This window comes from Equus quagga, chromosome 9, assembly GCF_021613505.1.
Source record: "Equus quagga isolate Etosha38 chromosome 9, UCLA_HA_Equagga_1.0, whole genome shotgun sequence".
In the NCBI taxonomy this organism is placed as follows: domain Eukaryota; kingdom Metazoa; phylum Chordata; class Mammalia; order Perissodactyla; family Equidae; genus Equus; species Equus quagga.
Genome location: NC_060275.1, coordinates 58447753 through 58473725, shown reverse-complemented (window position 1 = coordinate 58473725; position 25973 = coordinate 58447753). Strand labels below are relative to the sequence as shown.

The 25973-nt window shown below is 40.5% G+C and overlaps 1 protein-coding gene across 4 annotated transcripts in view; it reads right to left on the bottom strand.

Annotated features, from left to right (window-relative positions):
• The window catches only part of PIEZO2 (piezo type mechanosensitive ion channel component 2), a 418746-nt gene that overhangs the window by 112762 nt on the left and 280011 nt on the right, over positions 1 to 25973 (bottom strand). For 3 of the 4 annotated variants that reach the window (XR_006889979.1, XM_046670819.1, XM_046670820.1), the window contains exons 8-11: positions 7656 to 7818; positions 4649 to 4768; positions 1573 to 1611; positions 473 to 611 (exon numbers count right to left, since the gene is read on the bottom strand). Coding sequence is in view for 3 of the 4 variants with exons in the window: in XM_046670819.1 (XP_046526775.1) it covers positions 473 to 611; positions 1573 to 1611; positions 4649 to 4768; positions 7656 to 7818 (461 nt within the window). In the remaining variant the exon portion in view is untranslated. The remainder of the gene's footprint in view (positions 1 to 472; positions 612 to 1572; positions 1612 to 4648; positions 4769 to 7655; positions 7819 to 25973) is intronic. The other variant, XM_046670821.1, reaches the window with a different exon arrangement.

Genomic DNA, 25973 nt, shown 5'->3' with positions numbered 1-25973 from the left:
AAAAACGTCTAGTACAAGTTTTGACCCTCTCTTTTTTTAAATAGACAAAAAGAACTCTTTCTGAAAACATTCATCCATTAACCAGCAAAACTATTGACCATGATTATAATATCAAATTATAGAAAGACTAAAACACATATACACATGTTGGTTTAATACTATTCCTACACAAATTGACATGTTTAAAATAATGTTTTTACCTTTTATTTTTCAAAGTTCACCCCAATTATGCCACTTACTTTGTATACAAGGATAGAATACACAAAACAATTTATTGGGGCAAAATATAGGCAGAACTTAAGGAAATAAGCCTAATTATACTGACTGTGGAAGACAACACTTCTGTTAGAAAAAAAAGGAAAAAAGAACCAAATTCAATAAACAATGAACAAAAGACAGAAAGATGCCCAGCTAATGCATGAGAGGAAATGAAAGGCCGGGTGTGCCTCGTGCCCTGGAGTGGGCTCCTTACCCGAGGAGTCGTCGGAGGGCTCCCACCGGTACTGCGGGGTGGAGTACAGGTCAGCTTTGGCGGGGCCGTTCTCCATGGGAAGACTGGGGTGGATGGTGTGGTAATCCACAGGATTGCCGTTCACAGTCACCAGCAGACCCTGCCGGGGGAGTGCGGGGCAAGGCACACCTGTGACAGCAGCCGCGGTTTGCAACATGCACATCCCGCCTCCCTCCCTCACGCTAGGTAAGCGGAACTCAGCAGGGAAGAACCAGTGAAGCTGAGCAACTCAGTCAACCATCCACTTTAGCAAGACGAATCACGTACATTCCCTCTCCAAATCTGTTCTTCCCAGAGCGGTCCCAACCCACCTCTGCTGAACACCATGCAACGCAGCCTCTCTTCTCAGCGTGAGCCCCATAAGAGGCTGACTGAGCCTTCAGATCTGGTGTGATGGCCTCTTCAGCCTCAGCCTCAGGGCTGTCCTCCTCCCGGCCATCCCTCCAGCTACACAGAACTCCAGACCTTTCCCGGACCCTGGGACCCTGGCTGGGAGCACTGCTGCCCCCTCCCTGTCCTGTCCCACAGCTAGTGCAGCTCCACCCAGAACTAACCAAAGTCTTAGGTTAGCCGGCACCTCCTCTGAGGATCTCTGCCTGATGCTGCCAGCTTGCAATTCCCTTACTGCACGCTTCGTACACTGAGGGCAACGTCTTGTTTTTTCCCCTCTGTCTCTTCGGCTTTACAATTTCTGAGGTGTACATATACATACAAGCATACACACGTGCACATATAGGTGTGTGTGTGTGTGTCGATGGACACGCAAGACTTCCTATTCAAACTCTGTAACAGGCCTATCTGCAGGCCAAGTGCTTTCAAAAAACCCTCTAACATGGCTTTTTAAAAGTTTAAATACATTTTGCATGATTACACGAGCTCATATTATATGAGTCAGTGTTTTAACAGCAATAAACCAGATATAATTTCTGCAAAAAAAGTTATTTGAAAACTCGTGGCAATTTTATAGATCATTAAAATACACTCAAAGGAGCTAATTCCATTCTGTCACTTTTACATCACTTACACGAGCATAAATGATAAAATTCTAAGGATATACTAACATCAGATGGTTTGTAGTCATCTTGAGTCATGGATAGAAGCTGCAAAAAGCAAAGCAGGACAGTGTTAATATGCAAGCAGAAAGCACTGGAACCTTTACATGTATCTATAAATTTTCACTATACACATATGCATTCTCCTAAACTAGATGGATGCTAGTATGTTAAAACTGCCATGCAAAATGTAAAATGACAAATAATTGAACTGGACGTTGCTGTTTATTATAATTGTTTTCCAGCTTCTCATGTTAACTTTTCATTAGAACAGCAAATCTTAGCAGCCATGTACTACATGACACAAAAGGTGATTATGTTTCCACATGTTTTGTTCTCCTAGAATAAGCTGCTTAGTTTTACACTCCTAGAACCCTTCAAGACATCTGCAGAAATCTGAAAGTATTGACTTTTCAGGAAATAGAGGTTTCATAATAAAGAAAAATTGATTTGTAGTGTGGTTTGAGATTATTTTAAGATTTGCATATTGTACAAGAAAATAATTATGCTGTGACTCTGCTTTTTCACTACCTTGGTGCCAGGTGGTTTGGACTCCCCTCAATCAGTAAACATTTGCTGTGCCAACTGTTCTCCAAGTTTTTTGGGTCGGGACTCATTTACATTCTTAAAAATCACTGAGAGTCCCAAAGAGATTTATTTATGTGGGTTCTGTCTATCAATATTTACCATACTAGAATTTAAAATTGAAGCATTTAAAATTTTTTTAATTAATTCACTAAAAATTAAAAAACATTACATGTTAACACAAATAATTTTATCCAAATAGCTATATTTAAAAAAACAAACAGAGAAAAAAGTGGTGTTGTTTTACACTTTTGCACATCTTTTAAATGTCTGGCTTAAAAGAAGACAGCTGGTTCTCCTATCTGTTTCTGCATTCAGTCTGTTGCGCTATGTTGTTTTGGTTGAGGCACGTGAAGCAAATCTGGCTTCACCGAGCTATGCAGGTGGAGAAGGGAGTATTTCTTGAGTCGATCCAGATAATCGTGGATAGTCTTCTTTGATACTACACCACACTCAGCAAGTGTGGTAACTCAAAGGTTAATCGCAATGTGGACACTGAAACCGTCTCAGTGAACTTTTCACACTTACAGTAAAACCCACTGACGTATCCTGTACCTTGACTGGAACCTTCACCCACGCGTGGTAGTATCATGTGTTGGTGATTAGCTTCAGTGAGTTATACAGCTCTGCCAAATATTGCCACATTTCATTGTATAATATTTAAAAAGTATATTTCTTAATATCACCACTGATCTCATCAGAAAAGTCTTTAAGTATTGGGACGTTTTCAAGCTCTCAGTGGTGGATGCAAGTTTTCCAGTATTCTAATTTTCACACAAAAGTTCAAATTTCGGGGCTGGCCAGGTGGCATAGTGGTTAAGTTCGTGCACTCTGCTTCAGTGACCTGGGGTTTGCCTGTTCAGATCCTGGGCGCAGACCTAGCACCGCTCATCAAGCCATGCTGTGCTGGCGTCCCACATAGAAGAACTAGAAGGACTTGCAACTAGGATGTACAATTATGCACTGGGGCTTTGGGGAGGAAAAAAAAAAAGTTCAAATTTTATCAGTGGCAACAAATGCCTATGTCCTGAAGCGACGACCTCACTTCATTTATTTTCCAGTAATTGTCTGCCAAATACCCACACTGGAATAATTATAATTTGTCCATCAGCTGTCCTTTCAAATAAATCTGGTGTGTAGTGGAAACAGCTAGTTCAGCTCACACTTAGAACCGTCACTTAAGTGCTGTCCATCACGATGATCGTCATTCTTCAGTAGGTGACACTTGATGCAGACTTCCCATTTTGTCGCACAGAATATTAAAAAGACTTGTGCTCCAAGGTTGAGATTTAAGAAAATTAATAACCATTTCTGGTTTATCAAGGATATTCTTCAGTGGAACCATCCTGTCTGCTTTGCCTTCTGTGAGTGCATGGCCATCAAGGGCACGGCCACACCCATGGGGGTTTGTGCTTTCGTACCATAGCAGCAAACTTTAGCACAGAGAAAAAGGTAAATATTTTAAATATTAATACAAAAACAGATTGAGCTTGTGGCTCCATGTAAGGGCCTCAGAAATCCTGAGAGTTCTAAGGCCTCACTTTGAAAATTGCTGTGCTACCCTCTGTTGATATCGACCATGCAGTGAAATGGGCAGCATAATCTGAAACGTGGTGTAATGAGAGAGAGAAAGGGCCCCAGGGAATCCTCGGCCCTCTTAGGGCACCACATGAGCTCCACATGCTGTCATCCCTAAGCCAGCTCATTTACTGTGTCACCCTCTCTCCATACAGGACAGTCATGCCTAGGATAAGACTATGTGTCCCAGAGAAACTCACCTGCCACCAAATAAATCAGATAGTCTACCCCTCAGTTCTCTAACATGCTGAAGAGCAAGATGCTGACCCCATCCAAGAATCATAAGAGTATTTGTCTTTACAATATTGCAAATAAGCCCTTTAAATAAGTTAATATAGCCTGACTGAGTTGAATTCAAAATGATCAGTAAAAGATCAGAAGGTTATATGAATTGCCCAATTGTAACTCACTTACATCTCCTTGTCAATTCGTATTGTTGTTCAAGGTAGTAAGAGACACTTAATCATATTCATATAGACAGTTCTGACCTCTCTAAGTGGTTCCTTGAGTTAATATTGTGGCTCGCTACCCAAAAGAGTGAAATGATTGTCTGCAATGTATTTCAACACTGAGACTTCACCACCCAGGGCTAACAGATCGCTTTGGTATTTCTTGTTTGTTTTAAATACAAAATTAATTTTAAAAATTGAGAACACTCTTTCTTTTTCGGATTAAGATTTCAGCAGAAAGCACTGGAATGTAAAATGGTAGGGTAGAATGGAACCACAGTATTTCCTTCAGAAGCACTGGGCTCCCCTCTCTGAAGAGAGCACTCTGGTACTAAGAGTTCAAAACCAAACCATTTCTATAAACTATGCGCAATCTGACTTTGCACATGATACTACATGACTCATATTCAGTGATATAATATAAAAATAGGAAAATAAATTAGGAGATGAAAATTCCTTTCTTCGTGGCTTACTTTTCTCTCGTCAGTTGGGTAATGGGTCGCGTACCACAGGCTCCGCCTCCTCTCGGCCGTTATTTGGATGGGGCTACAAGCCAGGGCTCTGTCCTCTTCCTTGGTCCTCTCATCCTGCACCTGAGACACAGAATAACCACAGGACCAGCTTTGCTTCCCAGAGCAGTTCCCTCAGTGGCCTGAGTGACCCCTGGAGAAAGCTTTCATCTTTGCCTCAATATGATTAGTTTTTAAAGTTAATGTATAAAATATATGGGCTTTTATCAAGACACTTTAAAAAAAATGACAAAAATGCTGCCTGTAAATGCTCAGCACATCAATATTAAATGTTTCCTGACTCCTACTAAGACCCGTAAATTACAGGAATATGCTCTAATGGTAAATATCCGCCGCTTCTCAACATGTGTTCTCAACTGCCCTGGAAAGAAGTTGTGCAAATGGTTCTTAGAGGAAGAGCTTTCCGAAAATGCACAGTTACTGTGTAAGCCAGTCACGGGCAATCTTTAATTAAGAAGAAATTCATTAGAGGCAGAATCCTCCAGAGCTTACACACACTATTAAGCAGGAAAATATCTAATGCACAAAGCTGTTGCCTTGCCTAATGAGACACTGGCCTCAGTCAGACGACTGGTCTGGGAGACAGGATAAGGAGCAGAAGGCACCTGGGTGACCTCCTATGGTTTCCCAGCAAAGACAGCCCAGTAAAAGGGCATTAATGCACCAGCGATATTGGAGCGAGGGAGGGGACTTAGCTTACTGCCCAGCTCCTGGGTTCTGGTGGGCCAGCGTAGAGCACCCATGGGGAGCACCCTGACGCCCCGGGTGGGAATTCATACTCGCCAGGTGGGAGCCCACATATTACACTTAACTCTTGATGCCTGCTGCTCTCCCTCTCTGTTTCTCAAACTTGTATTTTTTACCTCAGAACTGATATTTGCTGGCAGACACTTTTCATGAAATATGCTTGGGCATCTGGAACTATGATATAATCAGCCAGCTGTCTTCCATCATTGCCTCAGTGAGAAAGTCCTGCGTTCCAGCCATTTAAAATGCAGACCACCTGACTCGTGGATGACTTGGGCCTGTTCTCCACACCCGCCTCGGACGCAGTGATCTGTAGCCCTGCTGCTGACTGTGCCGCCTCCAACTTAGACGTCTTCCCAGCGCTCCACCTCCCTTTGTCCCCAGACGGCCCTCGGCTAAGGCAGCTGTGTGCCTCCTGAGCCTGAGGGCTATCACAGCCTTCGCCCCTCATGACAGCATGAGCGCATGCGGACACAAGCTCCTCCCGGTCCGCACACCGCCCGAGACATCACAGAGAAAGCTCAGGGCACGTGGAACACTTACTGCCCAGGGCGCCTCAAAGCAATTTCCATCGCTGGGAAGACGTTGTTCAGAAATAGTTCTCATCATACATTTTAACTTCCTTTGCACACATTTTTATTTGTCTGTATATACATATCTCTATGTGTGTTTGTGGAGGAAGAGAACACAATAAAAATTTTAAAGGATTTTACTGACACATTCAAAGTTTGGAAGAGAATTGGAGAAAATGTAACACAAGATGATTTGGATTCTGTGTGACCCCATAGAGCATTTTTGTTTTATGCAACTGCCATCAGTGGGCCCAAAAGACAGAAGATATAGGAGAACCCTGTGATGAGGATGACCTCTGTGGCCCTCATCACCGGGCCTGTCCGTGCAATGGGCAGGAGGGTTCGCACAGGAGTGGGGACAGACAGAGCCCCTTCTGCAAGTGGCACTTCCACCAGGGACGGACAGAGACATGCATCTTACCCAGTTTCACCGTACTATCTGACTTGGATTCAGATCCTGCTTACATCTTTCGGATGCTTTTTCTCTGAAGAATGTACAGCTCCTCTGAGTGGGGGCCTTGCCTATTGTGTCAATGCTCTATCCCCAGCCCCTAGGTTAGTGTCTGAGACATTTGGCCTTCAACAAACGTTTGCTGACTGACCGACTGACTGAATGTGTGGATATAGTTTGTGGGTGTGAAGACAGAAAAGGAAAAGTATACAATTGCACCAGGGCCCAGGCTAGAAGTGACGCAGGAGAAGGCATGATGGGATCCCAGAGACCTCAACCCAGCGTGCTCATTAGAGTTGGCTTCTAGCTTGGGCTCCTCCACTGGCGGATGACGGATGGTATGACAACCTTTGTGTACATTACTTGCCTCCCTCACATGCCAATAAGCTACCTTACAACAGAGCTTCTTACAGTCCTTTAGAGGAGGAAACAACGTGGACTGAGGTTTTCTATCACTGAAAGGGAAAAGAGAGAAGTCACACACCCTCTCTGGTCCTGAGCTCAAAAGTGCCATGTCCTTCTTAATATTCCCAAGGGAAAGAAACCAGTCCTCGCATGTGCCTGAGGAGATGTCCTCACCCCCTGCCTCGCAGTGGGATATTCAGGGGGCTATAGGCACCCCTGAGAGCTGGGAGGGCCCTATCGCATCATCAGAAGTCAGAGGTCTGAGAAGCTTTGGAAAACTCCAGTCACCAGGATAAGAGGGTGTGTAGTTCCTGAGGCCCTGGCTTTGTTGTCAAACACGGGTTTGATCTGATTTCTACCGTTCCAGAAGGGTGTGACTTCAGACCAGTTTACTTCTGTAACCTCAATGTCCTCGTCTCTGAGAAGAGTACTACACCTCCTCTTCAGAGTTATGCAGTGGACTGAATGAGACAGCGTGCGTCAGCAGCCTAGCATATGGCCCGCCACCTAGGAAGTGATCAGCAAAGTGAGTCTCAGTTCTCCTCCCCACCTACCATTCTTTGTGGCACGTGGGGCTCTTCCCAAGGGAAGCTAGCCTTTGTTCTGATACTATTTGTATTCACTCAGTCTCTGCAGAATCAGAACACCATAACCAGGACACTACAGTTGTTTTGGACTATAGTACTAGTTAGTCAGCAGTTAATAAGAGTGAACGATTTCACCTGGAGTTTCCAGGTTACTTTGCAGACGAGATTGTGAAAATCTTTATCCTTACAAGCGGCTCCTGCAGCCAGATGCGGATGAGAGTGGCCAGCGTGTAGTACATCACCAGCAGGAGGATGGGGTTGGCGTGGTGATACCAGGACAGGTCTGGGTTCGCTATGATCTTCCACGTGCTGGAACAGTCTGTTTGAATGACTGATTTGATACCAAACAACCTGTTTAAAAACAAAGAAAAATATTAAAAAGATGCAACAAAGATCTGTGTCTCTAACACAAAATAAAAACATCTTGTTTTTATTGCATTCATGAGCTAGTCCTGGTTAATTCATCCTATCCTAGGTATTTCGTTACTTTTCCGTATATATAGCTGCATACATACATACATATCTAAATAATATATGCATGTATATATACAATACATATATAATATATATATCCTTAAATTATATATATGTGTGTGTGTGTATAAAACTGATGTCAACACTAGCCAGATGATCTTTTACATTGGCTCAAAAATCTAGCTAATACTAAATCTTTGCACACCTTTTAGAAAATTATGTTTTGGGCCGGCCCCGGTGGCCTAGTGGTTAAGTTCAGTGTGCTCCACTTCTGCAGGGTTTGGTTCCAGGGTGCAGACCTACACCACTGTTAATGGCCATGCTGTGCTGGTGGCCCACATACTAAAAAATAGAGGAAGATTGGCACAGATGTTAACTCAGGGTGAATCTTCTTCAGCAAAAAAAAAATAAAAGAAAGAAAGACAGAAAATTATGTTGTAATTGTCAATCAGTCCTATTAAAACCCTGCATTATCAAAATGTGAGGTATGTAGTAATGTGTTACTAAGTCGAGCCAAATAAGTACATGTTTTGTTTCCGGCAGGATTTAACATTAGATATTCAGTTAGTGTTGATATTATTGGACAAATATTGAAATTGGACACAGTTCTACAATTCAGCCATAAAAGCCAGATATTGTAAACTAGAGTTTCTGTAAGATATATTGCTGTCCAATTTTATTTATAGACAATTTAATTTTTTCAGAGCCTTATAATTGATTATTTACTTTGAAATATAATTTATGAGACTTGTTAAATTCTGAAATGGTTTTTTTATGTTGATTTCTGTATCTGATTATATAATGGGAAATTGCGTAAAATACGATTCACTGAAATTCACTTTTATATGGATTTTTTCTAAGAAAGGAATCTACTAAGTGAATACAACTTTTACATGTTAAGGCATCACATATCTTTCTATTGTTCCCATCTTTGTGTGAACTTCCTTTAATTTGCAGTTACAGGCTTCATTCAGTTATGAGGCTTTCCAAGAAGACACGGCCTCCCTCGTAAACCTCTCAGGCCTAGCACTGTTTTCCATCAGAAGGCAAGTACACTTACTGGTGAACTGCTGAGCACAGATGTTAAAGTAAGCGAAATAGAAATGCGACTTTCTTCAATTTTATCAGGAAAAAAACATTATACTAGAACTTGCTCTTACTACATATAGGTCTTTCCTTCTGGGTCCAGGCAGATTTTTTTGTAGTTAGCGTTAGAAAGAAAAACTTCCTGATAACAAAAGAGTTACATCCCCCTTAGAAGGGTGGGACATTCTGAACGTTGTTTTATTTTGCAGTCCTAGACTGAAATGCAAATTTCTTGTATAAAGAACATGGACTGAAAGCTTTTAGATTTAGAATCAGACGAGCCGGGTGTCTTTGGATGGATCTGAGCAGAAGGTTTCCGCTCCCAAGTCCTCCCTTTTCTCACGGATGCCTGGCACATTGGCTGGAAATAAACTCATCAATCGTCAGCTTAAAAACACCTGTTTTGCCTCATCAGAAGGTTAGCAGTAACTTCTGCAGCTGTCTGTAAACTGAACTGTGTGCCTCCTAACAGACTGTGTCTTATCAACACTCCACACCTTATCCTTGAGATCACAGCTTATTCCCCACTGATTTCGCACATCTCCACCAGAACACTGAGGACTCGGTCCCACGTTTTGTACTAACCAGTGTCTGGACTAACAAACAAGGGCAGAAGCTACAGAACGGCAGATTGTTGTAATGGCAGGGAATTTTTTCCTAACAGGGATACGCAAATATTGTCAGACCTAAGACTTCCCTCTCTCCTTTTTTTAAGAAGCTGGATACCATAGAAAAAATTCCTATGTAAGATGGAAAGTTTGTACTTGAAGTTTCACAGCCTTTTTGGCACTACAATCTAAGGTACTATGTAATATCCAACTATTATTCAATTTACTTAACTTTTTATTGTGGATCTCCCATAATCCAGGATTGTTTCTCAATATTGATAACACATGGAAAAGTGATCTCATAGCACCTGCCCTCCAGGAACCCACTCTCCATCCAGCATAATGACGTGATGTGTCAGTTTGGTGAGAGCAAGCTGTTACGGAAAACCTTTCTGTCTGTGGGTGTTTGGGATTTGTGCTGGACAGTGTAGTTACGAAGAACGCTGCATGTTGGGACGGTCCAAAAAGGGTAGATAAGTAAATAAGAGGAAAGAGAAATCCTGAAGGATTGGTGAGAGAGTGCCAGGTTGTGAGGTTGGGCTGGGAAGAAAGGGTCAGAAATTGGGTACAAGGAGACCAAAAACTCTATTTTGTTATTTATGCACTATTGGATATTTGTAAACTTCATTCTGTTTTAAAGATTCCCACATAACTGCTAGTGTCTTTACAGTGGTCCTAGTCTAGCACTCAAAATAACTGGAATAAAAATTAAATTTAAATTAAATTTTATGAGTCATTAAAAGCCCTTAAAAATGACTACCTTACACCTTTCCCTAGAAACATCTGTTTGCCTGAGAAGTACAGGAGACACAACTAACGGAGTAGTGCATTTCCATTTATCGCTTATTTAGAACCAGAAAGATAAAACTTTCTCTTCTACGTATTTGGAACATCTTTTGTTTATCTTGGACCCGAGGCCCAGTTCTATGGATAGCAGACACAGGTGCATTTGGTAGGTGGCTCACTGTCTCTGAATGTTCAATTCCTTATGAAATCTAATAGAATTGGGAGTGGGAAGGAAGTGTAAGTATGTGGACAAAGAAAGAACATTTTTCAGAAGATCTTATGATAAATGCTTAAGATCTCAAAAACTCTTCTATTTCTTAGAGGATGGCTGAAGACAGGTCCTCAAGTGATGGTCAGTTCCCAGTCGAGACCCTTGGAGCACACACTTCTGCTTTGGTACCTGGCTGTCTTGCTCTACTTTCTATTTCATGGCCAACATCACTGTCCACAGAACAGGTCCTCAACTTCTCTTCCTGGACAATTACAATGTAAAGGGCAGTCTCTAGTTTCTCTCGCCCCTGGACTGTGACCGTTGCTAGAGTCACCTTCAGGAAACTCCGGCTCAGCATGTCACCTTCCTCTTCCTATTTCCTATTTGCCTACCGCCTGGGTCATCACCCCAAGTCCAAGCAAAGCATCCTCCAGGCCTTTAACAAGCTGGGCTCCTCTTCTTTCTCCAAGACACTGAATTCAAGCTACACTGGACTCTCTGGGGTTCACCATAAAATCTCAGTTCCTTTGGTCTTGCTACTCGTTGTTTACCAGGATTCTTTCCAGGAGGTTGTGACTTTTCTGGGGTTGCCAAATCAAGGATTAGGGGTGTAGGTACCAGGTAAGCTGTGTCCACTCCTTGGCAGTGCAAACCAAGGGCTGGCAGGGCTTCGCATCTCACAGGACAACTCCAGGCCCACCCCCAACTTCATCCAATAATATATACATATCACTGTATTCCTCTTAGGAACACTCAACCATCCCAAATTACTGCAGCAGTCACCCAGGTCACCAGTGGTTCAGGAACACACAATTATATTTCTCCCATGGCCTATCGTCAAACCCTTGTGCTAATTTGTGACAACTGGTCTTTGCCATAAGCATTCACTCCTTCTTTCTGTCCAGATATGCCTTATAGCTGATGTCCACTGATGCTCTTAAAACCAATTTCTGACACTCTTCATCAGGCTGCTTCTTCCTATTCCTTTCTGCTGTTGTTGGACATTCTCGCCATCCTCAAGGCCTAGAGCTCCCATGCCACCATCTCTGGGAAACCTCCTATGATTTCTCCTAATAGGAATCGACTTGTCCTGCTCTATGCATCCACAACAATTATACTTGTAGTCATAGTTTGTAGTTCTATTATTGTTAGTTTATGTGCTTGTTTCTTTGCTCAGTTTGATTCTAATTCCTTCAAAAAAGGGTATGTGTCTCGTCATCTTGCCTGAATGGCAGTGGCTAGTATATAGCAGGCTTTAAATGTAAGCTTACTTAATTGAATTAAAAGCACTGAGACTAAGTTATGCCATTAAGTTATAGTAGGTGATCCTGGTTACAGCAGGAGTTAGTTTCTACTGAGGGATGGCAAAGGTCCTGCTTTGAAATAGAAACAGTGAAAGAAGGATGGAAAGGAACTGTAGATACACAAGAGCATTCTAGAATTTTTAGAGAAACATCACTGTGGCCTGAACCCTGACATCCACGATTTTAGTGCTTTTGGTCTGGGAAATCAGAACACAGAGCAAGACCGTAACAGAGGCACCATGACAACACTTTAACTTATCTACAGTCGATTTAGGTCACAGATAGCAGGTAATTGTCCATGTTCTCCATAGGCTGTCAATAAGAATCTTGAACTTTACCTTCTGGATGGATCAATCAATCAATATACATAGTTAAGAAATAACACTCCTCTTTCAAACCTGAGAATCCAGGTTTATATATACATATATACAAAGTTATATATAAAAAACTAAGAAACAATAAGAGACACAAGCATCGAAGAGGAACAAACTATGGGGCAGCCTGGGTGGCTTCTTCAAGATACTCCAACTGCACCTTCCTCTGAGTATTATGCATACAAATGCATCCTGTGCTTTCTGATAGACGAGGATGTCACAGCCTCAGGAAGCATCTCCTCCAACACATCACTTTGGTTCCTCCTCCTCCACAGGCCCAAGCAAACAGCTGACCCTCTCAGCTCTTCTGGGGCTCCACGGGCTCAGTATACACGGCTCTCCACCTCGCATGGAGCACTTGCTTTGTATTCCTCTCTCCCTCCAAAGCACTGTAACATCTGACAACATATGGTGACTATGAATTGGCAGGGTACTTGTTTCTACTTGCACATGTTGGCAGATTTATAGAACTTCCACCTGTTTTCAGGTTCACTCGAGACCACATCTGCTCAGTTTCTAGTAATACAGAAACCCAGCCATTTGCAAGAAGTACGTAATACTGAAAATAACACCACACTTTAAAAAATGTTAATTGTGGTAAAATACACATAAAGTTTATCATCTTAAATTTTTAAGTGTATGGTGCAGGGATATTAACAACATTTACATTGCTGTGCAACCAATCTCCAGAACTATGTCATCTTGCAAAACTGAGTCTGTACCCAGTAAACAATAACTCCCCATTCCTCCCTCCCCTCAGCTTCTGGTGCCCACCATTCTACTTCCTGTCTCTATCAATTTGACTACTGTAGGGATCTCACATAAGTGGAATCATACAGTATTTGTCCTTTTGTGTCTGGCTTATTTCACTTATAAAAATGTCCTCCAGGTTCATCCATGCTGTAGCATGTGTCAGAATTTCCTTCCATTTTTAAGGCTGAATAATATTCCATTGTACGTATAGACTCCTTTTGTTCATCCCTTTTTCCACAGATGGCCACTTTCACCTTTTGACAGTTGTGAATAATGCTGCTATGAACACGAGTGTACAAATATCTCTTCAAGATCCTTCTTTCAATTCTTTTGCCCATATATCCAGACAGAAGAAGAATTGTTGGATCATGTGGTAATTCTAGTTCTAATTTTTTGAAGAACCACCATATTGTTTTTCATACTGGCTGCACCATTTCATATTTCCACCAACAGTGCATAAGCATTCCAATTTCTCCACATCATCACCAAAACTTACTTCCTGTTTTTTGACAGTAGCCATCCTAATAGGTGTAAAGTTGGACACCACACTTTTAATTTAGCCTTTTCTTCTCAAGAGCTCAGAGCTCTTTCTGATCCAGGCCTCTCATAATGATACAGAGAGGCACATTCTTCAACTAAATAAGCATTCACTAACCAGAATGGATGAGTACGCAGTTAGGTTGATAAACTCTAGGCAGGTTTTAAATCCTCTTATGAAGCCAGGAAATATATTCTTTCCAACTAGGGTAAAATGATTATTTTGGGGCAAAGAATCCCCTAGAGAAAACATCTTTTAATAATCTTCTCATTTTAATCTTAGATCCTTCAGATAAAACCAATGAGGGGCTGAATGGAGGGAAGAAAGGGAAAGGGCAGAAGCACGGGAGAGGCAGACGCTTCTCAGAGTCCAAGTGCAAAGTGTGGGCTCTAGGTCAAGACCAGGCTCAGAGGGAGCAGCCTTGCTGATGCTGGGCATGGCTCCATCAACGGGAGATTCTCACATTGTCAGACCTCCAGGGTGCTTAGTCCTTTCTATCTCAGACCATTTTCCCTGCAAAGGGGTTTGGTGACAGACCCCAATGGTCCCAAGGCTCCCTGTGGAGGATTCCCATGCTGAGTATTCAGGAGGTTCATGAAATAGACGGAGCCAAATGACTCAGTGGTTGCAATCATTGACCAGTTACACGCACTCATTTGACTCAGCTAAGGATCCAGGAAAAAACAGCGAGTGGCCTTCAGACGAAAGCAGTGAGGCCTCATTTCTGTAATCAACTGGGGGTTCAGAGGGAAGGACAGAACCTTTGGATTGACTGTTTGACGGCGTAAGCCAGCAATAACTGCCCGTGCCCACAGAAGGTCCCGGGATCTAACCCAGAGCAGACATGGGTTCCCTGAAGAAGTTTGTGAAAGCAACTGTGCGGGAAAATCACCAACCACCTAAACATAACTGCCTTTGCTTTTTCTTCCATCCTTGCCCACTCTTTCCCTACCTCGATGGCCAGAAGTTGAAGCATAACAAAACATGTTTTATTTTTAAAGGTTAAAAAAATAACAGAGATTCAGATGGCACATATTCTATTTAATATTTTGATTTTAAAATGCATCTCTTGAATCAAATGGCCTTAGCATGAACTCATAATAAACTTGAAAAAAATCAGAGGCTGTAGGGCTCAATGGAAAGAACGGGATTCCAGACAGGGATTCAGATCCCGCCTGTATTATTAGCTACGTGACCTTGCGTGCGGCATTTAGCTTTTCTGAGCCTTAATTTCCTCACTTGGAAAATGAGACTAGTAAATACTATATCTTGAAGAGATACTCTGAAGATTAGAAATAATAGGCATAAATTTTTGGAAATCCTTCTCATGCCAGTTCAACTTAGAGCTGTTGAAATGGGATTTGGAAATACCTTGTGTAAAACAGTTTGGGATTGCAAGCGAGATGGTCATGAAATTTCTTTTCAAAATAGGTGGATATTAATGTCCATCATATAAAAGTATAGATGTAGATAGTTCAAGCTGGAATGATATAGCTGTCGTTTGGACAGCAGTGTGCATAGCTAGTATTTGGATTTGGTGTTGCTAATGGCGAATACATGGAGCATCTCTCGATGGTACATTCAGGTTATAATCTAAATATTCACATATACTTTCTTGTCACACATAGAGCATACTCTTTCCTCCCTAAGGAAAACCATTCCAAAATTCTACACAGTTACCCGACTCATTGGCTGGATTCCTAGCTGATGCTTGGTCCTTTCTTACAGTTCAGGATATAGCTCCTTAGAGTTCCACAAATTTGCACCCAATATGCTTCAGTGGAGTAGTAACATAATAATTGCAGCAAAACTCCCACTTGGAAATAGGGAGTATGGGAAACACACCTCACCACCAGGCTGTAGTTACCATCAAATCCTGCTAGACAGGAAGTGGGAAGACAGACAAGTAAGTCTCTTGCTGGCAGCTCTTGGATCTTCTTGCTGGGAGGGACATTGCTGTCCATAGTCTCTCATGACCCATGGATCTCTGCAAATATGAATCCCATCCATGCCCCAGAACCACCTCAACCGTCGTGTGTGGTTGACATTTTGGTGTAATGTCTATAGTCGTCATTTATATACAGATCACAATGTCTTATATTACTAGTCTTCTCTTATGTCTGTGTGCTGTATCCTGAAATAGACCGTTAACTCCTTAAGAGTCAAAATCATGTATTTCTTAGCAGCCTCTATAGGACTTACAATAGTTTTCTAAGCATAGCCTATACTCAGAATTATTACAAGGGTGGCCCTAGGAGTAGTCTTCATAATAACTTGTCAGGATTCATTGCAAATACCAATCAATAATGAAAGATTTTAGATTTCATTCATATAATCAATGCAAAACTAATGCTGCAGACATAAACATTGTAAATTTATTCCAAGGACTCAGGTATGAAGGTCTTGAAACTGCCTGCTTGTTGGATTATATTTTGACCTTGACTGCTCCATCAATGTTTAATGTTTCACTTAACAGAAAGCCCAACGACAAAGGTCCCAGTGCTTTCTCCTTTCCTTTCTGTTCTCAGCGCCCTGTCAACATTCACCTTCACCTTTTCTCTGACTGTTGCAAGATAAGTGCTGCACTTCAGACATAGTATCTTCAGAAAGCTTCGCTGAGAGCAGAGAAAAGGGGAATTTTATTTCAAGAGATCTTTATTTGTAGCTCCAAGTTTCTACGGAGAACCACTTCCTTTAGTCTGAAGAACATTCTGTCATATTTTGTGTAGTGCAGGTCGGTTGGTGCCAAATACTTTCAGTTTTTGTTTGTCTAAGAATGTCTTTATTTGACCTTTATTTTTTCCACCTACCTCCTTGGATATAAAGTTATACCTTGAGAGGTTTTTTTTTCTTTCTTTCAGCAGAACATTAAAAATGTTGTCCTATTGCCTTCTGTCTTGCATCATCTCTAGTGAGAAGTCTGTGATAATTCTTATCATTATTCCCTTGCCTATAATGTATTTTTTATTGAGCTGCTTTTAATATTTTTCTCTACTGTTGGTATTCAAACATTTAATTACATTGTGCCTTGGTGAGATCTTCTTAGTGTTTGTTTAGATTGGAGTTTGTTGAACTCCTTGGACTTATGGATTTATATTTTTCATCAAATTTGGGAAACATTTGGCCATTATTTCTTAAAACTTTTTTTTCTGGGGCTGGTCCAGTGGCATAATGGTTAAGGTCTCATGTTCTGCTTTAGTGGCCCAGGGCTTGCAGGTTTGGATCCCAGGTGCAGACCTAGCACAGCTCATCAAGCCGTGCTGTGGTGGTGTCCCACATAAAACAGAGGAAGATTGGAACAGACGTTAGCTCAGTGACAATCTTCCTCAAGCAAAAACAGAGGAAGATTGGCAATAGATGTTAGCTCGGGGCCAATCTTCCTCACACACACACACACAAATATATATATATATATATATATATATATATATATATATATATTTTACTTTTCTGTACACACACCTTTCTAAGATTCCAATTATAGTTGTGTTAAACCTCTTGAAATTATCCTACAGGTCATTGTGGTCCGTTTATTATTATTATTCCTCAATCTCCTTTCTCTTTGTGCTTCAATTTGGATAGCTTCTATCACCCTTCCTAAGTTCACTGGTCCTTTGTTCTGTGGTGTCTAATTTGCTCTTAAGCCCATTCAGTGAATTTTTTATTTCACCTATGGTATTTCTTTTTACCTCTCCCAGTTCCATTTGTTCTTTTTGTTCATCAGTTCTTTTTTATAGATTCTACTTCTGTCTTCATTATGTTCCTATTCTTTGATCTTGAAAATAATTAAAAGAGCTGTTTCAAAGAGTTTGTTATTTCTAGGTCAATTTTCATTGATTTTTTTGCTTGATTCTGCATATATCTAATAATTTTCAACTAGATGCTAGACATTGTAATTTTCACATTACTGAGTGTCTGGATTTTGACGTCCTCATTTAGAGCGTGGAGTTTTGTTTGGACAGGCAGTTATTTGCAGATCAGTTCTTCCTAGAAGGCTTGTTTGTAAGTTTTATTATGGTGGGCCTAGAGTGGGCCTTTACTGTACAACTAGTTTAGCCTGAGTAGAGTAATCTACTCTGGCCACTATGATTGGCCAGAACTAAAATGTTTCCCCAACTCTATGTGAGTTTTGAGAGTTATTAAGTTTACAGTTCCTCAATATTTGTTTTTTGCCCTGGAGTTTTGCCTTGCCTGACTTCATGGCGTCTCACCCTCTGCACGCACAGCATAGAACTCAGCTAAAGTATCTGGGCAACCCCATGCACATTTCTGGAGCTCTTTCTCTGCCTAGTTTTTCCTCCTCTCCATTAGTCTGTGCCACAAATTCCAGCCCACTCAGCCTCTCCAAACTGATAGCTGTTTCTACAGCCCAGCAAGAACTCCGTGCTCTGCTTGGGTTCCCTTTCCTCTACGACATGCAGTAAATGCTACCAGGTAGAAAGCTGGAGTAACCACTGAGCTTAGCTTGCCTGTTTCCCTTTTCTCAAGTATCATAATCCTACACTTCCAATATTCCAATGTCTGAAAACAGCTGTTTAACATATGTTATCTAGTCTTCTCCTTGATTATGGGAGGAAAGCTAGTCCAGTACACTTTATATATTTTTTTAACATCTGCCTTACTAATACACATATGTTCTTGTATAATCGTTTATCTACCCATCTTCTTAGAAGTTGGGTGTTCTAGTTAACAGAAAATTTTTATGATAGATTTGCTGCATATAAACACAACCTGAATAATAAGCATCTATTTGCAAACAGCCAATATATAAAAGTGAATGATTCTATCCTGCCTCATTTTTTCTCTTCTTAACTCATTTCAGAAACAACCCAAAAGTTTTCCAGGTTGTTATCATCAGGAAATAGTAATCATGTATAACCACCACCATCTTCTTCATCAGATATTTACCCTCAGCACATTCCTGCTTCTTTTCTGTCTCCTACCATTCACAACACGTGCTCCATGAAAACACACATGCTCTTTCATCTCCTTCTACATTCTCATCTGTCTTCAACTCTTACCAAAGAATTGTAGGAAAATTTCTTCTTTTCTCCTTACTCTCTCTTCACATTATTTGTAAATCCAAGAGTGACTTAAGTTATAAATTCTAAGTGCAGTAGTGCTGGTGATGAGTGAGTGTCAGGGAAAATCAAAAGTTACACGTTTGTAATGAAAACAGATTGAATAACAAATCTCATCACTTTCTAAAATGTGTTTCCCAAGCGATCTCTGAGGACCGTTTAAAAAACCCCTATCCATTGTGAACTGATACATTTCTAAAATACAATAAAAAGTAATTAGTAGAAAAATGATCACATGCCTGAATGTCACAGCTATGTCAAACTGCTATATGAGTTTTACATGCTTTCTCTCAATTTCTGTATTTAACTTGTTGAAAACCTGTTTCAAATAATTCATGGACCAGCACTGATCTGCTATTTGGCGTAGCAGTGACTTGGAGTCTCCAGAAGTCCCTGTCAGAATGTTGTCAATAGTCTCTTACTAATGGCTTGACCATCTCTAATTAACCTTTTTCTCCAGGTGCATCATTTAAAATAAACACTAAAAAATTTTCTTCCTAATATAATTGATGTTCTTGAAACTAGCAGTATAATCAATGATGGTGATTAAAATTTCCTTATGTATGTATGTCTAGGGGGAGGTGCTTCAAAATATCTTTGAGGAAACAACAATACATATTTCTATTGTGCTCCATGCCTTGAGGGTGTCTGACAGCTAGCTGGAAGAGAAGCTCCCTGATCTGGCACTTCAAAAGGAATGCTGGCTGGCACAGAAAAGCACTTCCTAGTAAGTCCCAGACCCTGGAAAGTATGGAAGGAACCAGGCCAGCATCTTCTGGCCTCTAGTCACCCTATGGAATCAGCTGTCAAGGGGAAAGAAGAAAGAGTGGACCTGGTGACTAAGGAACATGCTAACTGAAGCCAGCTTGCCACACTTCCTGTTGGGCATTATCAGCATTTCTCTTTGCAATTTTGTATTTCATGTGTATAGATTGGAAAGCACTAAGCTGCTCATTAACGTTTACTTCCCAAGCTTCTAGAAGAGACTACAAACCAAAACACAGCCAAAAAATAGAAGCCCAATGCTTTGTATTAAACCAGCTTTCATAGATTAAACTTGGAAGCTAACACTTATCTCTAACTCAAATAAATCAGAGCTCAGCAAACTTTTGGAATTCAGCTAGATTGAAATCTGTGGACCTCTTATATGTTACACAGGTCACTATTTTTAAATAAATAGAGTACATCTTAATGTTAGGATGTTTTTGAATATGGTATAACTGTTTTTCATGATTCAGAAGTAATTTATGATATTTCACGACCTTGCAGCCAATGTTAGGGCCATCAATTCCATTATATGGTACTGCACTGGTAGAGGTACAGAGGTTGTAAGGCTTTGCACTGGCCCTCTGAGATATCTGAGAAGTTCTCTACTTAGACAGAAAAGTTCCTGTTAATTTACATCTTGCATTTTTGTCTTTTTTATGAAAAACAATTATTTTGAGCTTTCAGATTATTTAATTTCGAATAAGTAGGAACTTTTCTGTTGCATAGTGACTTTGAATTATTATTGTACATTTTGGAAACTCCTTCTAATAAAAACTACCTGCAGCTTCTCTTTTAACCCTTTCATAACTATGATACATTTTTAAATTGTCCACTCAACAATAAAAGTATTTAAGAGAAATACGACATATAGCCCTGAATTGTTTCTTCACATACACTGTTGATGGCACTAAAGCACCGTCTATCACCCAGGACATGTGGGAAATGAAAGACCCAGAGTTGGGGGCTCTTTTGGTGAATGCCTGAGGGAATACAACTTTTTCCTTGAATTAGTTTTCATTCTCTGGTATGGCCGTGCTTAAATGGAAAAGAACAAAGTGTCTAGAGAAAAGAGAAAGAGAGGGAAATAAATTTAGGTGCAATGAACAGGTGCAGATCCAGGAAAGATAAAGATTGTCTTTGAGGTATCAGTGGGATAAAGAACCCAAAAATAATTTGTCAACAATGCAAGGGACTGAACTGAACCATATATAGGAAAAGCGATTTTAAATTTTAAAAGTTGGATGTAAAGATATGACTCATAAAGCATACATGCAGATACTCATTGCCCAGATTAAAATGATATTAGCATTCTGCCACATTTGCCTCTGCTCTCACACTTAAAAAGAAATAAAAAGTTAGTGGCATAGCTAAAGACCCCCTCCTCCCCATTCCTCGCCAAACACTCTAGGATAGTGTCTTTCACGTCCATGAACATTTACTCACTTTTGCTGCATATGTATGCACCCAGAAATAATGCATACTATTGTTATACGAATTTGCCTTTATATAAATGGTCATATTTGTGTTTATTCTTATGCACATACATAATAGAGTCCATTTTAATTTCTAGGTAGTATTTCATTGCATAAATAAACCAACTACTCTAGAAATCCAGAAACGGAGAATAATTTGCAGGTATAGAAAGATGCAAGATCATTAATTTGTGGGAAAAAAATGTATTAAATATAAAGGCAACATGAAGCTGACATAAAGGGCTTCAAGACCTTCATATTTCAGAGCCTTTTCTTCCCATATGTGGCTTCCTCTACTGGAGCTTTTCAAGCTTCTTTAGGGTTTATGTTTTAGACACAGACAAATTCTTGTATATGTGCACACATGTATATTTAAGGATGTTTACCAGGCATGGACAGTAATAGTACAAAGCTGATAAAATTCTAAATGATAATGATGGGGATGTCTAAATAAGTTACGGCATATCCATATATATTAGGGAATACTATGCAGCCACTAACAATAATAAAGAATATCTACATATAGTTGACATAGAAAACCTTTCCAAGGCATATTTTAAAATAAGTTTTAAATTTTAGAATAATTTTAGATTCACAGGAAAGTTGCAAAGATTGTACAGAGAATTTCCCACACCCAGTTTCCTCTCTTGCTAACATCTTACATTACTATAGTTCATTTGTCACCACTGAACCAATACTGATACACTGTTTTTAACCAAAGTACACCCTTTATTCAGATTTCCTTAGTTTCTACCTAATGTCCTTTTTTCTGTTCTAGAATCCCATCCAGAGTATAGCATCACAATTAATCATCCTGTCTCCTTAAGCTCCTCTAGACTGTGACATCTTCTCAGACTTTTCTTGTTTTGATGACCTTGACAATTTTGAGTGCTGATCTAGTATTCTGTAGAATGCCCCTTAATTTTGGTTTGTTCGTTTGTTTATTTACTCATGTTAATAGGAGTTATGGATTTTGGGGAGGAAGATCACAGAGGTAAAGTGCCATTCTCATCACATCATATCAAAGGTACAGCTATCAACACGACTTATTACTGATGACGCTGACTTTGATCACCTGGTGGGCTGTTTGTTAGGTTTCTCTAATATAAACTTACTCTTTTCCTCCCTTCCATTTTCTACAGTTTGGAAGGAAGTTACCATGCATAGCCCACACTCAAAGAAGTATGTATTATGTATTTTTATACCTTGGATTTTAATCCAATACTGCTTTATTAATTTTGTTGCTCATATTATTCCAGTTCAGATCATTCGAAGCTCTTTCAGTCAGCTCTTGTGTTCCTTTGACAAATCCCATCATTTTGTTATTTTCTGGCACTAAAAGATACTCCAGTCTTATTTTGTATATTGTCTAACCAAAGCTTAGAGTCAGCCATTTCTCCAAGGAGTGCTGATTCCTTTTATTGGAGAATGGTATTAGAAACCAAGATCCGGGCACTCGGTGTGCTTGTTGCTACCGGGGTGTCACTGCTTCTATGCCCTCTCTGCTGTCAGAGCGAGGAAATATATGTGTGCATCCTTATCCATGCATATACATCTATCTGTACATATTTCTGTATGTAACCTATTACGTCTGTACCTATTAACCTATACTCCATGGGAAACAACTTTCATCCTCTAGAGCATAGGGCTTACACACAGTTCCTTTTGTCTTTAGTCTTATAATCACTCATTTCCAAAGTCACTTAAGTCAGCACCTTTCTCCCTGCTCCCCTCAGTGAGGTTAGAGCAAACACTTGTGACACAGTTAGATGCTTTTGTCACAGTCTGCGTTCCATGCTGGGATCTTTCAATCTCCTAATTGATTATTTTTTACTTTGCAGACTTCAAGGTTTACTCTTTATGCTACAAAGTTTAACAGGTTTTGACAAATGTATAGTGCCATGTATCTATCACCACAGTATCATACAGAATAATGTTCCACCTTAAAATATTTCCCATGCTTCACCTATTGAAACTTCTAACACCCCACCCCACCCCCCAAACTTCTGGAAACCACTGATATATTTAACATCTCTGTAGTTTTGCCTTTTCCAAAATGTCATATAAATGGAATCACATAGTATGTGGCCATTTCAGACTGGCTTTTTCACTGAGCCATATGCATTTAAGGTTCTTCCTCCCAAGCTTACTCTGACATATGTGTATGTTCCTATGTGTGCGTAAATATCCTGGAAAAGTGTTTGGAAGGATCCTTATTATGGGCCTCGGCTATCTCTGGTGGAAAGGAGTTGAATTAGGGGTAGGAACAAGTTAGAGGGAGGAAGCTTTCAATTTTATTCTTATATATATTCTCGATGACTTAGACTTTGCCCAGTGAGCATGCATTACCACTGTAATTTAAAGATTATTACAAAATATTCTATTCTCTGCCACCTTTGTTTTCCTTCTTTGTTCATGTCCTTGCATTCTTTTAGATTTTTACTTCTATAATTGATACAATGATTTTTTTATTAGAAACGTTTACAATATATACAGAACACACCTAGAACTGCTATCATACCCTTTGCCTATGTTTTGATGTTTAAAAAAATTAAAACTGACCCCAGTTTTCCTTACATAGACCAACATTTGCCTCCTTTCCTTTTTTTCTCTCTCTGATCTTTTCCCCTTTTTCTCCTTTTGTATCACCCGTCCCCTGAAACTTGACTGGCATTAGACAGTTAACAGGCAACACATAAGGCTTACAAAGATAGTTTTCAAAAGAACAACTCTGAGAACTCCCAAAATGTGACTGCATCAACCATTTTGAGAAAAGGACACGGAAAACTGGTGTCATCTTCTAACAATTTCAACTACAAGTTTCGCAGCGGTTACAGACAAAGACTACTGCAGCCTCGGACAAGACCCCACGTGCCCCTCTCTTCTCTCTGCCCCAGAAAAACTCTAAACCTACATCAGCTTAGGGGGCTGAGATTTTGAGGGGCTTCTTCATGCACGTGAATTGAATAAAGCCTTTAACCTCTATTTGAGAATTTCAACTTTTTTGTTTGTTTGTTTGACAATGTCTAAAGAAAAACTAGTTTCTGGTAAAAAAGAAAAACTCTCCTATGTGAAAAATTAAAATATAAACAATTAACTCTCATGGACAGGTTATTATGTAAACAGATTTTATAAGCAAAAGATAGAATAAAAGTATAAAATATTGCTACCCCAAGGCAAGCTTAACAGTGAATAAACCTGAGAAAACTCGAAATAGCATACTTTTAATTAAAGTAAAACCAATCTTGTAGATAGTCATGATGCCACTGAACTTCAAACTTTAATAGACTAGTCTGAGACAGGATGTCAAAGTATTACTTGATATAAACTTTTCCCACCTTCTTAAAAGCTCACTAAAAATGGAAAATTTTCCCAAGCCTTTACAATTTAAAGTTCTTAGAGTTTGGATACCCACTAACTAAACTGGGTATTGGACAATAAAATTCATCAAAATGAGAAACTGGGGTTCTGCCCTGTAGGAATCCCCATTTTAATAAATGGTTGGCGGTTTGGGTGCATTGTGACTGCTCTTTTTGATTAAAAGAGTCAAATTTCCTTTCTGCTGTTTCCTCCATGCTGCTGGAGGAACTGTGAAGTGAAGGTAACACGTATACAGACAGAAGGAGTTCCAGGTGGATTATAAGATTGTTGCAGAGTGTGAGAGATGCTGATGCCCAGGCAGGATCCCGGGGCTCATGTGGTGACCTGTGAACTCTGGTTCTTCGCACTACCAACAACTTACACATCTTATATCTCATCACCATGTAGGGGACAACTTTGGGTCATGTGTGCACAGAAATGCCATCATCTGGAATCTGATCATCCATAAATGTATCAGAGCCTTACAATTCATTCCCTCCTTTAATAGCTAAAGCTGGAAGTTCCGTGTCATTCCTATCAGTGCCCAAGAGTTGCCCCCTTGGTGTTATGGAGGATGCTCCTTGATGCTTCCATGAGTTCAGCATACGCCACAATAAACACCAGAAGGGCAGGCAGAAGTGCACCGGTGAACTTATTTTTTATGAGCACTATCGAGAGTTTGTTTTCCATCGGCCTTCCATAGCTCATGGTTCAGTCCCACCGTCTCCCCGCTGCTTCCCCAAAATGAACCCACGTCCTGGGCAGGAAGCATGCGCACTGCCCCAAACAGCTCAAGTTCAGAGCCTTCTCACAGCTGCACTCCGACTTGTCCCTCTTCCGTGGAATTTCCTCCTTTCTCCCTAACAAACCCTAACCCTGGTTCAGGTTGCTCGCCTCCTCCAAGAGGCTTTCCCACAGCACGTGGTGTCCACCTTAGTCTCTCTTCTTTCAATTGTGCACCCCTTACTTGACTCAAGTGGTGAGCCCTTCTTTACTTTTATGGTCATTTGTGATTTGCACCCTAAGTTACTTCACAGGCCTTATCTTACTTGGTGGTGTTAATTTTACACTTGCCTGGGGACGGCTGGAGCTGTCTTCTCAGTGATAGCGGAACTTCTCCCAAGAATTTATGCTTCTTTGCATCATACAGCATTTACTCCATGGTTCTCCAAGGGGGATGTTTTCTGATCGCCTAGAGAAGCTGTTAAAATGCCGGGTCCCATATCCCAGCTCTAGGTATCCTGTGTTCCTATGTCTGGGGGAAGCCAGGGGTAAGCACTTATCTTCAGTCCGCGACCCCAGTAAGTCATACACCACCAAAGTTTGAAAAGCATGCGTCAGCTCAGCGCTCATCTAAAACAATGCTGAACAGATACAACGTAAATGGAGGTGGAAACATTCTCATTAGATCTAGGACATTTCCAACTTCTAATTCCTCATCAGAGTTGAAAGAAAGGGAGAACATGTGTGGAGGAAAGGATTCCTACGTGCACACAAGGTGTTGGAGAAGCAACACGGATGTTTTATTTTATTCTATTGAGGCTCTCAGAGACCTGCTGTCTGCACCCCACGAGGCAGGTACTGTTGTTGCACTAATTTTAGAGACAAGGATAATCACACATAGAGAGGATAATGCACCCAATGTACGTAGTTCCTAGTAACTGGCTGAGTAGCACTTGAATACAGACCAA